This window comes from Grammomys surdaster, unplaced genomic scaffold, assembly GCF_004785775.1.
Source record: "Grammomys surdaster isolate TR1022 unplaced genomic scaffold, NIH_TR_1.0 174, whole genome shotgun sequence".
NCBI classification, from domain to species: Eukaryota; Metazoa; Chordata; class Mammalia; order Rodentia; family Muridae; genus Grammomys; species Grammomys surdaster.
This window is the reverse complement of record NW_021604622.1, coordinates 19,489,350-19,503,956: the sequence shown is the minus strand read 5'-3', so window position 1 is coordinate 19,503,956 and position 14,607 is coordinate 19,489,350. Positions and strand designations below refer to the sequence as shown.

General features: G+C 40.6%; 1 protein-coding gene across 1 annotated transcript in view; it reads right to left on the bottom strand.

Moving 5' to 3' along the window:
- Positions 1-3,497: 3,497 nt before the first annotated feature.
- Positions 3,498-14,607, bottom strand: part of Znf622 (zinc finger protein 622) — a 14,819-nt gene continuing 3,709 nt past the window's right edge. The window contains exons 4-6 of the mRNA XM_028767622.1: positions 10,965-11,077; positions 4,665-4,808; positions 3,498-3,755 (exon numbers count right to left, since the gene is read on the bottom strand). Coding sequence (XP_028623455.1) covers positions 3,628-3,755; positions 4,665-4,808; positions 10,965-11,077 — 385 coding nt within the window. The 3' untranslated portion in view covers positions 3,498-3,627. The remainder of the gene's footprint in view (positions 3,756-4,664; positions 4,809-10,964; positions 11,078-14,607) is intronic.

The window sequence follows — 14,607 nt, the reverse complement described above, 5'->3', positions numbered from 1 at the left end:
AAAGAATGTATGAACAATGCATTCTGGTTACTAATGTGTGAAGTTCGTGGTATAAATCTTAGGAAAACAACTGTGCTGTAACAGTCAATTCCATCGTTCAATTTGAGAAAGGCTCACGGGCAGTTTTTACTTGGCTCTGTCTTAAGGTTATGCCTGGAAACTGTTATGTAAAGTTATACGTGAACGCTATGTAAGGTATTCAGATGCTGGTCGTTGGTGCTGGCAGTTAGCTGGAGTTTCATCGGGGACTATCACAAGTCCCATTTGGCCTGGGACTCCATGCCATATGAACTCCTCTGGATAATCTGATTTCTTGCGTGGTCAAGAGCACAAGAAAACTGAAAGCCAACTGCCTTCAATGACTCCCACTGAAACTGACAGCCTTGCTTGCACACTTTACTATGAGAATAAGTAGGTCCAGCCCATCATCAAAGGAAGGCTGGGGACCTAGGAGGCAGAGGGACAAGCAGACATGTAGCTGCCATGCAACTTATGAAAATATTTTCTCTGTGCTGTCCCAAAACAAAGAAGATAAATGAGATTATAAAAGCATTGCCCTGAATTTCTAGTTGCTGGGGTTTCCACTGTAGTTTAGGCTTCAGCCTCAGATATTCATGCATACATAGCCCACCCTGGGGATTCACACAGGCAATCTGATTCAACTACACATTATGTACCCACACAGGCTGTTCTTTGCCAATCTTGGTGGGAAAATCAATTACTCCTTGTGCTGGCTACTTTTATGTCACCTTGACATAAGCTGGAGTCATTTTAGAAGAGGGAACCTCAAACAAGAAAATGTTCCTAGTAAATTGGCCTGTAGCATTTAATGATGTGGGAGGATCCACCTCACGGTAGGCAGGGCCACCAATGGGCTGGTGGTCCCAGATTCAATAAGCAGGTTGAACAAGCCTTGAAGAGCAAGCCAGGAAGCAGTGCTCCTCCAATGGCCTCTGCACCAGTTCCTGCCTTGAATTCCTGCCCTGACTTCCCTGGAGGATAGTTTACAAACTAAAATGAAATGTACCCTTCCTCCCAGGCAATACATACACACACACATACATACATACATACATACATACATACATTCATACATACATACACACACAAACTTACTTATATAGTGTGTGCATCTCTGAAGAAATCCCCAAGATTATAAGTTGTACTTATTTCCCACTGTCTCTAAACCAAGTTCTGCCTAAGAACTGAGCCCACCTCAGGTTGAAAATAGTCACATGGGAAGAAACAGTTATTGTCAACTGTATCTCAAACAAATTTGAATTACATGCACCGTATGTATGCATCACTTGGGGACTCTTAGAGTACGTTAGAAACTAATAGAAACGCCACAGCATTATGGCTTCACTTTCTGATTAACCCAACCAAAGCAATTGGCAAGATAGCTTTATTCCCGGTCACTTGGAAACATTATTCCATCCACGATTGCTCTGCCACCCCGCAGGCATTATCCCTTATCTGTATGGAAACACAGTTTCCAGCTTATGGGGAAAAAGAAGCAGAACCAAAGCAGTCTGTCTCAGGGTTGATCTGCAATTAACTATACCACTCTGTGTGCACACTGTTGGCCCACACTCAGTTACACCATCACAACTTGCTGTTGGGGAATCTGGGGAAACAGGCCCCAGCCGGAATCAATTTTGCAGCAGTATTAGGAAGCCTGAGCAAAGAATCATCATCTCAGGCCTCTATTTGTTGTCGCCTTTAAAATGTTACTGAACTTCTTTATTTCTTCCTCTATGAAATATATGAAAATACATGAAATATATGAAAATATAGCAAAAATACTATATTTTACAATGAAAAGTTATAAAAATTTGCTTATTTATTCAGTAAAACACGAATCTGTGGTACAGACCCAGAATACATCAAGAGTCTATTCTGGAGATGGGCAGTGAAAACCAGGCCACCAGGTACCTCTGCTACATCCAAGGAGAGGGACAAGTTTATGCTGTCTTCAATTGTAAGCCAGTCTTGTCTCCAGCTAAAGCCACACAAGCCAACCTGGTAGAGCTCTACCTGGTCCTGGGATTACTCACAGGAGGAAGGCCCCCACACAAGTCAAAATGGCATATAAATTACGTTTTATATTTTATGTGGACAGAAATGAAAAACTAGGTTGTACTCCAAATCAGAAAAAGGCTCTCCTGCTGGATGGAAAAGATAGCTAATAAATGGGGTAGCATTGGTATTTGAGGTTAGTAAATACCACCACCATTGTCTCCTACTCCAGTGGTAAGAAGCAGAAGAGGAAGGAAGGAGGAAGAAAAGATGACAAAAAGGTATGCCTATAAAACTAAGTACAAGCTGGAGTTCAAGCTACAGGTCCTGATGTGGTACTGATGGATTAGAGGCAGCCAAGTTATAAGCTCAGCAGGAGGTAAACGCACAGTGGTATCAGGTAACTGTCAGAAGTAATGAGCTAGATGCCTGACACTTGTTGACTGAAAAGAAACCTGCAAGAGGTCTAACACAATTAGAACACATACTCAATAGAGTGTAAATTGAAAGCACATCACCTGACATACTACAAAGGTATAGATTTAAACATATGTCGGAGATGTCAAGAGACGGAGGACTTCTGTGAGGAGGATGCTAGAAGAGATGAAGGAATAGAATTCAAACCAAGGGGCCCTGTTCTCTTTTTAAACAGTAGTTAATTTGCATCCTGAGCGACACAGGTTCCATATCAGGACCTGTAGCTTGTATTCTACATGTCAAAATAAAAGATTGGCAAAGGCCATTTAGCACAGGTTCTAGGCCACCTTGGCCTATCCTTAGTCACTGTCACAGGACACTCCTAGCTTTGACCTCCATATGGTACTTTTTGTATTGAAAGAGAGTTTATTCACAAACATACTGCCGGGAAGCTGGAATGGGTCCTTTGTTTCCATGAGCCTCACAAGCTGTGAGATAAAGGAACTGTAAGAACCAACCTCCAAAATACAAAAACTATATCACTTTCCCAAAGTCCCACAGGTAGCTCAATGAATACTGAGCTTCGCTTCCCTGCCAATGTATTATTAGTGCTTTCTCCTAAGCAACCTAAATTAAGAATCTCTTCAGAGATTTAACTGTGCGGCAGTCCTAAAAACTACATAAAAGCTGGCAGTCATTCTTCATTCTTATTTAAAAATAAAAAACCTTCATAGCAAGCCCTTAACATGTTCTGTTCTTTCCTTTTCTGCATTTTATCAATATGCCTGGAGACATGGACTACTTTCCTAAGCCACACACATTCATAGGTGACATTCAGTTTTGCTCCTACGAAAGTGTCAAAGGCCATAAGGTCCCTCTGACAAGAAGTAATGAGTTATTCCAAATTTTAAACTAATTCTGGAGTAGACAAATCACTTATGTTCCCACCTTGTGATGATAGCCAGAAAACTGAGGCAGTAAAGCAACTGTCAGGAGGTAACGCAGGGCCTGGAGCCCAACAAGCACGTCACCACTTAAAAGCTTTAAACACTGCTCAAAAATGACATTGAACAAACATGATTTTGACTTTATTTAAAGTAGCAGCAAAGAAACCATTCAGCAGTCTGGCTTCAGTGGTCCTCAGACAAGGAGGGAAGTGCAGCAAGAGATGTAGCTCTCAGTCTCAGCCTCTCAGAATCTCACTTGGGCCCTGAAGTGCATCTGCTTGGTGGCATTGTTCTTCATTCCGGTCTTCAGCATCCATTTGGACTTCATCCTCTGGACATACTGCATGTCCCGTTCACGCATGAGGGCTGCTCCTGTGGTCGGAAGGAGGGCAAGAAATGAGGTGCGGGTCTCTTATTTACTGTCAGAGGAAGTCAAATCCTTGTTGAGGATTTCCAAAGTGGAAAAGTGGGTTTTGATATTTAAAGACAGAATCTAATGTGGGGGTTCCAAGCACTGGGGCTCAGAGATCTACATGGATCTAAGAACTGTGCATATCAGAACTTTGTAAACAGTGTTGTCTGCAATGCTTTAGGCACTAGGGCTTTCTGGGACATCAGAAAGGAAGTTCTCTTCATCACCTCCATTGGACTGTACTTCCCAGGAGAGCAGAGAAGACAGCTTTGTACAGCACACTATGAGAGTCAAGTAACAGCACGTTGTAGTTTCAAAGCTTAATAACTTCAGCTGTTAGCTTTACTCATTTCAATCCACTTCTATTGGGGAAATTGCCAAAGGGGGCTACCTGTATCGGGTGCATCATATCACACACACATTGTGACAGACAAGCCTCTCAACTATAAGGTGGGGCCTGTTGATCATTTCCCTTGTACAAATGAGCAAACAGAATTGAAGTTTAATAATGCTCATGATGTAAGAGTTTATAACGTGAGACTACACATGCCAGGTTATCTCCACGGCTCCACCAAGACACTATTTATTCGGTGTTATCTCCTGATAATTTCAGCTTGTAATGATTTCTAAGATTTTTTTATACATATTATCTTCTGGAAAGGTTCATGATGCATATTAAGTTACTAAGCCAGGAATATTAATTTTTTTAAGTCATGGAGTCTTAGACTTATTGCCCTAAGTATCCTGTGATAATGGAAGTCCCAGAAGTAAGAAGCCAAGCTTCCCCTGGAAAGGAGTCAGAAGGACAGCACAAATGATAACCTGTCACCCAAGCACCCAGGAAACGCACGCATAGAAGCATGCTGTACCTGTGCTGCCCGTCCAGCCCAGGGCTCGGTACTGCTGGAGGACCCTGCCCACAGCCTTTTGATTTCTAGCAACCGTCACAGCTCTTGGCACGCCAAATCGTTGCTTGTAGTATCTCATCAAGGAACGATGACCCACTCTGGCACCTGTTTTTCAAGAGAGAGCGGTATTTAAATAAAACACTGTTCTATCAGATCAGAGCTCTAAGCCAAAGGCTTCCCAAAAGATCTTCAATGGCACCAAGCCTTAGGAATCCCAGTAGGAAAACAGATATAGCCAGGACAATGTTTATACACTACAGAAAAACATACCAGTATTAAGAAAATATATAAAGGCTAAAAAACCACAAGAGAAAGAAGATGAAGCAAGGAATAGCCTCGACACTGGGTCTACAAGCCATGATGGGAGCAGAACAAAAATGAAACCATCTTTTCTCTGGTTCAGTTTTCTGTTCCAGTCATCCTCCAACAGGAGTGAATTTTACCACACAGGGAAATCTGTCACCTACAGTAAATGTCTTTATTATTACAGATGGAGTGATACTGGCATCTAGTGGCTGAAGGACAGAGATGCTACTGCACATATTAAAATGCACAGGCAGGTCACCAACATCAAAGTATTATTTGGCCACACTGACAAAGCTGATAACACTCTCTCCTTCCTAAATAACGAAAACCACCTGACACCTCAAAAAGATTAAGCTAAATTCTTGTTAAACCTGTGATTATTTACAGAAATCAAGTGAAACCATAAATCAAACAAACTTTGAGAAATGAATTCTTAATTTTAATTTTCAATGTATGTTGATGTCATTACAAAAATGGTTGTATATACCAATGCACAGACTTACCAGCAATAGTGCAATACATTATAAGCAAAAAGGAAAGGGGGCCAGGAAGATGGGTAAACAAGTATAGGTGTACAGTGCGCCAATCCAGCAAGTGCAATCCCCAGAAATTTAAGGTAGATAGAGAATCAACCTGGAGGCTGAGTCTGAGTCGTCCACTAGCCTTCCCATACAAACTATGGAACATGCCACAAATGCCACCCCCACCCACTCACAATAATAGTGAGTACAATTTTAAAACAAAGAAAAGAGAACATACATTTCAAATTAGGAAAACTAAGGGACAACAGTATTGGCCATGTAAAGTCTGGAGCTTCTATAATTACACTAATAAAACCCATAAATGAAGTTATTTACTAGAGGACCAATTTGAGGTTCCTATATAAGGATAGGTCTATCTGTTAGAGGTCCGAAATCCACTCCACTAGTCCATAAGTTTTAATGGAGCACAGCCACACTCTCCACGTCTCTACTGGCTTCTGAGCTATGAAGTGAATCTGAACAATTGCTAGAGACAGAATGGAACACTAAACTATTGCTTTCTGGTCATTTGCTGAGAAATAACCAAATCATATGGCTTGACTTCTGAGCAGAGAAACTAATAAATATGGTAAGCTCTGGGACAGCTAACTCTAGGCTCCACCAGAAAAATGATTTTCAAAAGGTAATGCTCCCATACTATCCTAAGAGACTGGTCCCTAGGCCAGTGGCATCAACATCACCTGTGAGTTTACTAATTAAAGCAGGCTATGTTTTTTAGAATATTAATTAGGACATAAACAATCAAATACCTTTCCAAATAGAAACACATGGAATATTTAACATATACAAGGCATGAAATAGTCGTTCCCACTAAAATAAATATGTATGGGTAAAATCCTGGGTATAGTTCCTAAAGTAGTTTTCAACTTATGTAAAAACCATTGGCAAATAAGCAAATATAAAGTTTATCACATAAGCTGTAGAAGGATATATTTGCTTTTAACATCTATGTCTGTAACTGACATAGGAAAAGGATCAAGTTATTTATGAGTCCCTGTATGCTTGGAAAGTATCTCCCTGCCACCCAGATGTGATGTTTTGTGATCAGACTCAGGTCATGACAAAAAGAAACTTCAAATTTAATCTCGTGGTCTTCGGATACCAGTATGGATGGATAAAAGGTATCTCTCTAAAACCAGCTATTTGATGTGTTGGGCATTTTATGGCAGCACCTTGCTTTGTACCTGTGCCTCAACTCGGGAAACACGATCTCTGAACATCCATGTGAGATGAACCTAATGGGGAAAGACATTGTGAGCAACATTTGGAAGAGTATCTTACAGCTTCTGAGAGCTGGTAAGAGAGAAGTGAGCTATTCTTGCCATCAGGTAACAATGAGAACCTGGCATTAACACTATATATGGCACTAGAGCAGCTCAACTTGAAGACCCTTGGGAAGAACAGAATAGCTTTAGAACGTTGTGCATGCCCAATAACAAGTTAAGTCTGACGAGGAAATTCCTGTCCATCTACCTCTCATCATGTAACTGCTGATGAAACTGTCCATTCCTGATCACCCAATGCAACTGATATCAGATACTAGAGAGTATCTCCAAATGTAACTTTCTAAGATTAACTGTGTATTTCTCATGGATACAACAGTAGTTTCATCTGGCCAGCTGGCAGATAAATCAATGTGTATTTCACACCAATTTCCTCTATAGGAACTGAAGAATAATGCAAGACATGCAAAGAAACTGACCCAAGCCACAGTCTTCCAAAGAAATGCCCTGAGTGCCCTCTACTGGTTATATCTTTCATTGCTTCTGGAACTATCGAGCTGCTGATTTGACTATGGAACAATCTGAGTATTTATTTACACTTAAGGTACCACAACTGATGCTTTTGAAACCAGTTTAGAGCAAACTCTTAGGTGTATGATTCTTCTTAAATTGGCTTTACACTAACATCCATGCTAACGCTGGCACACAAATTGAGCATACCCAGAAATTTCAGAGGTCATTTACTCAAAAAATTATTAGTGGATCCACATTCTGCCACTACATTTTTATACAAGGTATGTTCAGAGATTTCTACTCTCTGAGTTGTTACAAATGTGTAACGAGGCACAAAAGAAAATCAAGTGTGTCGCTTACTTCCTGCACGCTTCCTCTGCTCGTTTTCCTTTATTACCGCAGACCGAAGACTCAAGTGAGTTTGCCTTCCCTTTGAAAGTCACTGCCACCATCTCAGTCAACAAACAGTTATCCTGCTTTTATGTATCTGAGACAGTACTAAGAGGAATGAGACAGGGCAGTCTGCTCTCAAATGCAACAGGAGCTTGGAAAGGAGGAAGCACACCTCCTGTTTTACAGCACAGATGTATGTACCTTAATAATGAGGAAGGACAATTACTTCACAAGTGCCAACAGGGACAATTTTCGTTTTCCCAACATAAAGAATAATGTAGCGATGATAAATATACTAGTCACCTTGGCAGAATCATTATTTATTATATGCATGTACTGAAATGCCACACTGTATCTTACAAATAGGTAAAGTTAATATTCATCTACTTAAACTACTTGCATGTTTTAGAAGGAAAAGGGAAGTCAAACAAGACAATGATTACAAAAGAGCAAAGTGAATTAGCAGACGGATGCACACATACCCTAGGAGACAGGAGATATTCATGAATAATCTCCCAAGGCATAAACGCAAGATGAGTCTGTGGTGAAGTAGAGTACCAGAAGCACCGCTCATACAGAGACCCAGGAGACCAGTGGGTGGCAACAGGGGCCAGAAGAAGCTCTCATATACCTTGAAGGTAATGGCTCCCAATGTGGACCCACGCAGGGTAAAGAAAATATACTCATGTTTTAGAAAGAAGCGGCTGATGGTTGTAAAGAAACCAGACAGATGATGTCCAGATGAAAAACTGTGACACGGACAAAATGACCACACAGACAAATGCTTAAAAAGAAAAGCATTCAAAAGACATTCCGGAATTGCTCAATTGTCTGAATGAGAGAAGACATTTCCTAAAGAGATACCCATTTGGGGCTTTGATTAACTTTAGAATACTCAACGACCCTAAGAAAATGTGCTTTCTACATAATTAAGTATTCCTTATCGATTTTCAAAAATGTAGAACCCAGATGAAAACTTCACCCAAATAGAGCATGATCCTCAACTAGGATAACAGGACCTGCCTGTTAGTAATGTCTTTATAACATACTACAGTGAAGTGAAGATTACAATGTTCTACATGTCAGACACTGCTTTGTAAGACTCACCTCATTCAGCTTACTTAATATGTTGTTACCTTATTCTCCAGTAAGAGCTGGGAGTTAATATAGTGAGGACAGATTTGTCTTACAAGATCAATTAAATATCTGCACAGCACTGAGTACTTGTGAGGATACTGGTTCCAGAATTCACTCTCAAGATACCAGAATCCAAGGATGTTCAAGTTCCTTATACAGCAAGAGGCAGCACTTACACACGACCCACACATATTCTCCTATATGCTGTTTTGTTGTAGACTACTCTCAATTCTAACAATAAGTACAGTTATACTACACTGTTTCTAGAACAACCAGGATATGACAATGTTAGTTCTCTAACATCCTCAATTATTAATTGACTAATTCTGCAGATACAGAAACCATGGGCCCTGAGGACTGGTAGTATTTCTCATTCTGTAATAACGAGAAGAGGTTTAGAGGGGTTCTATTCACCTTTTTACCACTCTGTATTGTATAGACTTCAACACACTACAATAAAACTTCCCGACCATGTAGGAAGAATTTTATCCTCAACATACTCTCTCTACCATAAGCATTAAGAAGGTTATTGATCTGAGTTAATGACAGCTCTGTACTACACAGTGAGATCAGATGTGGTTTGACGCTTAGGTATAACAAAACAGGAAAGCAAGACTTTCCACACATACGATGCTTCATCAGATATTTTCCCCGGCAAGAAACGTGCAGCTACTGCTGAACAATCACCGCAAACTCCCTATGCCCTGTAGGGACTCGTGGAAGGTTTGCTATAAGGTCCTGGATAAATTGCTTGGTCATATGTCTGCTCCATATGCCAGAGAATCTAACTCACAGACCTGTCGTAGAGCCTGAATGTGCTGTGTACTCAGTACACAGCGGGCACCTGTTCCCTTCTCTTTTATTTCAGACCATGCTCTCTGAGGTTCCTCCACTCCTGCCAGTGAATGGCCTCATTTCTTTATCCCTACACAATAAACAACAATGGATGCTTCTCACATTCATGACTTCTTTATCTTCTCATTCCTGGAATAAATTTCTACAATAAGTCCTATGTTCCAAGGGAGAAAGCAGAATTCATCCTCCATGCCTCTCCTCAACTACTAGAGACAGGCAACCCAAGCACTGTTATCCAAATATCAATATGTTAAACTACTTTGGAAGCCGGTTACAGTTTGAATATGAGACGCTCCCTGAGTGAAGAACCTAGAACCTCGAGGTGGAAGGACTAGTTGACCAAAGTGAATCAGTGGAGCAGGTCCCTAGAGACTACTTTATCCCTACTCCTTTTCCCTCACTACCTGCCACAAAATGAAGTCTCCTCTATCAAAGGGCCCCACAGCCATGATATTCTTACCCAAACGCATTTGGATAAATGACCATGGACCAAATCTTCTGAAACCATGAACCAAGATACATCTTGTTTAATCCAGGGCTTTTTTTTGGTCAAAGCTATGCAAAGTGACTAATACAAAGCCTATGTACAGACACAGGTACCAGAGCAATCGGTTCAACGAGGGAGAGGAATAGCGAGGAAGAAAAAAGAAACCCCTGAGAGAAAGGTTACTAAATTGGCTTAGTTGATAATGTGTGTATCACGTAAGCATTAGGACCTGAATTCAGATGCCCAGGACCTAGATAAAACGCTGGGCATGTCCACACACATCTGTAACTGAGAGCCACAAGTGGATCCCTGCAGCTCACAGGCCAGTCTAGCCTAACTAATGGGAAACTACCAAGTAATAATAAGTAATAAAAAGAGCAACTCAGGAAGATGCACAACCTCTGACCTCTACACACATACACACATGTGTACACACATGTGCCCACACACACCAACATATATATTACACCGAAGGGAAAGAGAGGGAGAAATAGAGGCTGAGGTACCTATTAGTCTACATTTTTTTAAAAATTAATTAATTAAATCAAAATATTCTAAATCTGAAAAGAAACAAGGAAAAACAATAACCCAAAACAGCCAACCTAGAGCTAAGTAACTACTTTTAATGTTTATAAGAACTTGAGAAAACAAACACACACACACACACACACACACACACACACACACACACACACACACGCAGGCTCGTGTTCTTTTTCCCTCAGTACAGCAGGTAACTGGTGAAGACTTGCTGCTTCCACTGCACATTGGCACCAAGGAACTTGGTTTTGACTGACACACTTACCAGAAGGAAGTATCAGCTCCATGGTTTCATCATCACATTCCAAGATATTTTCTGCGGACAAGTCCTCAATCTCAGCAGGATCCTGCCCCTCCTTGTAATCTGGATAGCTACTCCTGTAATAGTGAAATAACACTAATAAATACACTTAGGTAAACAGGAGATCTGCATTGGCAAATGTGGCAAAGCTACCAACTGCTTCCAGGGAATGCCCACTAAAGAACTGAGGGATAAAGACTACTGTCAGAATTTTCTGCAACAAATGTGACCATATGACCCTTAAGAGGATGCTTTTCCTTTCTCTAGAAAGATTGCCAAATGCAGAAGATATGAACAGAGCTGGACACTCAGCTATAGCCCAATTACAATGCAGACACGTTCCAGAAGCCTGCAGTCCAACAGAATTTTGTGATGATAGAAAACCACATTTCTATGTGCCTCACATTAGCTTCAGACAGAAAGATTTTCAAGTACTGAATTTTTAAAAATGTAGATAGTGTGACTAAAGAACTGAATTTTTAATATTGTATCTTTATATAATAATATCCTTTATTTTATTTAAGCAGCCATAGGATATACCTAGTAATTACCACACTGGACAGTACAAGTCTAAAAGAAACTGTTTCTAAATATATCCAAGCTTTCATATTTGAATGGATACACAGAGAAGTAGCTACAGGCAGTGAGGGGAGATGCTCAGCGGGTAAAGCACCTGCCAAGCAACCAGACCTCCGTTCAACTTCCAGCCCCCACACAGAAACAAAGCACAGCACTGCCTGCCTACAGTCACCACCCTAGGGGAGTGAAGACAAGAGGATCTAAGGAGCTGGCTGGCCAGCCCGTCTAGCTGAATTGGCGAGCTCTAGGTCCCAGTGAAACCTTGTTGCAAAAAATAAAGTGAGACGTGACCAAGGACGACATCTAACGCCAAGTCTGGGTCTCTACATGGCATGTGCATATGTGCATACATACAGCACATGTAGCAGACACATACACAAAAACAATAATAAATTTTAATTTAAAAAGAAATAGTTGGACAAATAAACATTGAAATATTAACAGCTAAACAACCAATAGGAGATAAAGACTAAATCAGAAACAAAAATACCTCCAAGCAGCTAACTAATATGTAAAGAGTTCACAATTGCATTGCTCATAATAAAATACAAAGTAAAACCACTATAAATTCAGCCATATGGCTACAAAGAAAACCTTGTCCCTGCTAACAGTGCTACTACAGAGAGCACATGGGAGGAGGGAATGTGCACACTCACACACACCTGTGTGTCCCCTCCAGGCCAGCTACGAGACACTTACACATGGGTCAATATGCACATTTACAGATGTTAGCAGGATGGCAGAGCAGCACTGTCTCTACTAGCTCAGAACTGGAAACCACTGCAGCAAGTGAGAACTAGAGAACACTCAATCTAGTGATCATGAGGAAAATCTGGAACTATATAAAACAGAATGGCTCTGGAGGGCTGGCTCAGTGGTGAAGAATATTGGTTCTTGCAGAGGACCTAGGTGCAATTCCCAGCACCTACATGATGGTTCACAACTATCTATAACTCCAGCTCCTGGGGTTCTGAGTCCCTCTTTTGACCTCTGCAAACACAGAGCACACATGATACACATACAAACATTCAGGTAAACACTCATCTACATAACAATAAATCTGAAGGAAAATTTTAAAAAGCAAATCAAAAACAGATGGATGACTTTCCCAAAAGATGAACAAAAGACGCCAGACCCAAAGGGTAAATTCTTTGCTATTCTATTTATATAAAGTTCAAAAACATGTAATCCAACCTTCATTCAATAAAGACTAAATACACACAAAACCCACCTATGTAGGTATGTAGTGCTAATTCCTGGAAATACACTCAAGGAAACTTTCAAGTCCAAAACAAGAGTTATCGTGAAAGGGTAGAATTAGACCAGTAAATCCACACAAAGAACTTATTGAGAACAGCATGTGTCAGGTAGTAAGCCCTTAATTAATCCTGGCCTTGTAAATATTATCTATTTCCCAAGGTTTCTTATTAAAGATTATTAATGTTTGCTTTGTAAAGCAAATAAATCATTTAATGTTCATTTTTATATATGCTCATACCATTCATCATTTTGGGAGCCAAAAGAATACATCAAGTACAAAAAAGCACACTCAGACAAAGAAAATACTATTATTTTTTGAGGTTTTGCTGGTGGTAGTACTATGAACAAAGGTGGGACCTTAAACAAGGTAGACAAATCCTTTCCTACTGAGCCATCCCTGGCCAGGGAACCATCCACTTACATCAGGAATCCATTTTAATTGATAGCAACAGTCTGAGCAACACACTCAGTAAACAGTAACAGTGCAATAAAAGGAGCTATCTGCCATCAGGAAGACAGACAGTAAGCAACAATATATGTTGTGTGAAACGGCTATAAGGGTTGCGAGGATGATAAGGGATAAAGAGGATTAGGTAGGCACTGCTGTTTTATGAAAGACAGTCATGGAGGTCAGAAAGGCAAGGTGAAATTTGAGTCATTCAGGAAATGAAGACTCAAGTCTTTAGACTCTCTGAGCTAAAGCTAAGAAAAGCTCTCAGATTTACAAACGTGGTGTCTGTTAGAAAAATATCCAGGAATCTAAAGAGCAAAATCCCTGCAAGAGTCAGAACACCCAGGACAACGCAGGCCATCAGACTTAGGCTTTCTCTTCTTACAGAGGCCTTTGAAATACTTTGAGCAGCATTAATGTGACTTAAAGTTGTAACAGGATCCCTCAAGCTAGCTTTGAGACTCTAACACATGAGTGAGGATGAAAAGACAAACCACGCAGGCCATAAGAATCAATGACAGTGGATGGTGACCTAGACCTGGACACTGAAGCAATGAAAAAGTAGTCACATACTGAAGGTAATGTCAAGGTAGATAAAACAGATAGATTTAAGAATTAATGCAAGCATAATGTAAAATAGCAAGAATGACTGCAAAATTATTGGCTTACATTACTGGGAAGGACAGAATTACCACTTAACTAAGACGAAGTAAGTTAGGCTGTATAGCAGAATGCAATACAAACGTTAAGGAGAGATTCTAAGTGTGAAGTTGAAACAGCTGCATCAGAAATATAAATTGGCAGTCATAGCCTATAGGAGGTTCCAAATTTTGTAAGACAGAATAGGAGCTTAAATATACAAGAAGCAGATGCAGATAAAGAAATCAGAAAGTCTATACTTTAGTATTTCAGACCAGTTACTAAGGTTATAGTCTCTTGACTTATCTCTGCTATTTGCCTAGCCTACTGTCAATTAGACATGCAGTCTAAAGGTCAAACACACTGCTGTCTGGCAGGGAACTAGAAAGGGATAAACATTATCTTATTGCTTGGGGGGATGCTTTCTATCTCCAGCGGAAACTCACTTTTGTCTTCTATACTGTACCACCTCTAGCCTCCTAACTATTCGACCGCCACCCTCAACCGCAAACTACAGAATCAGGAAGAGAAGGCAAGATTTTCATCTAAGAAATGACACTGTTCTGACCACCTGTATCTCTTGGGTCGTGGCTGCCTGGCATGGCACTCACACACCTGTCCATACACTATACCTGGCATGGCACTCACACACCTGTCCATACACTATGCCTGGCATGG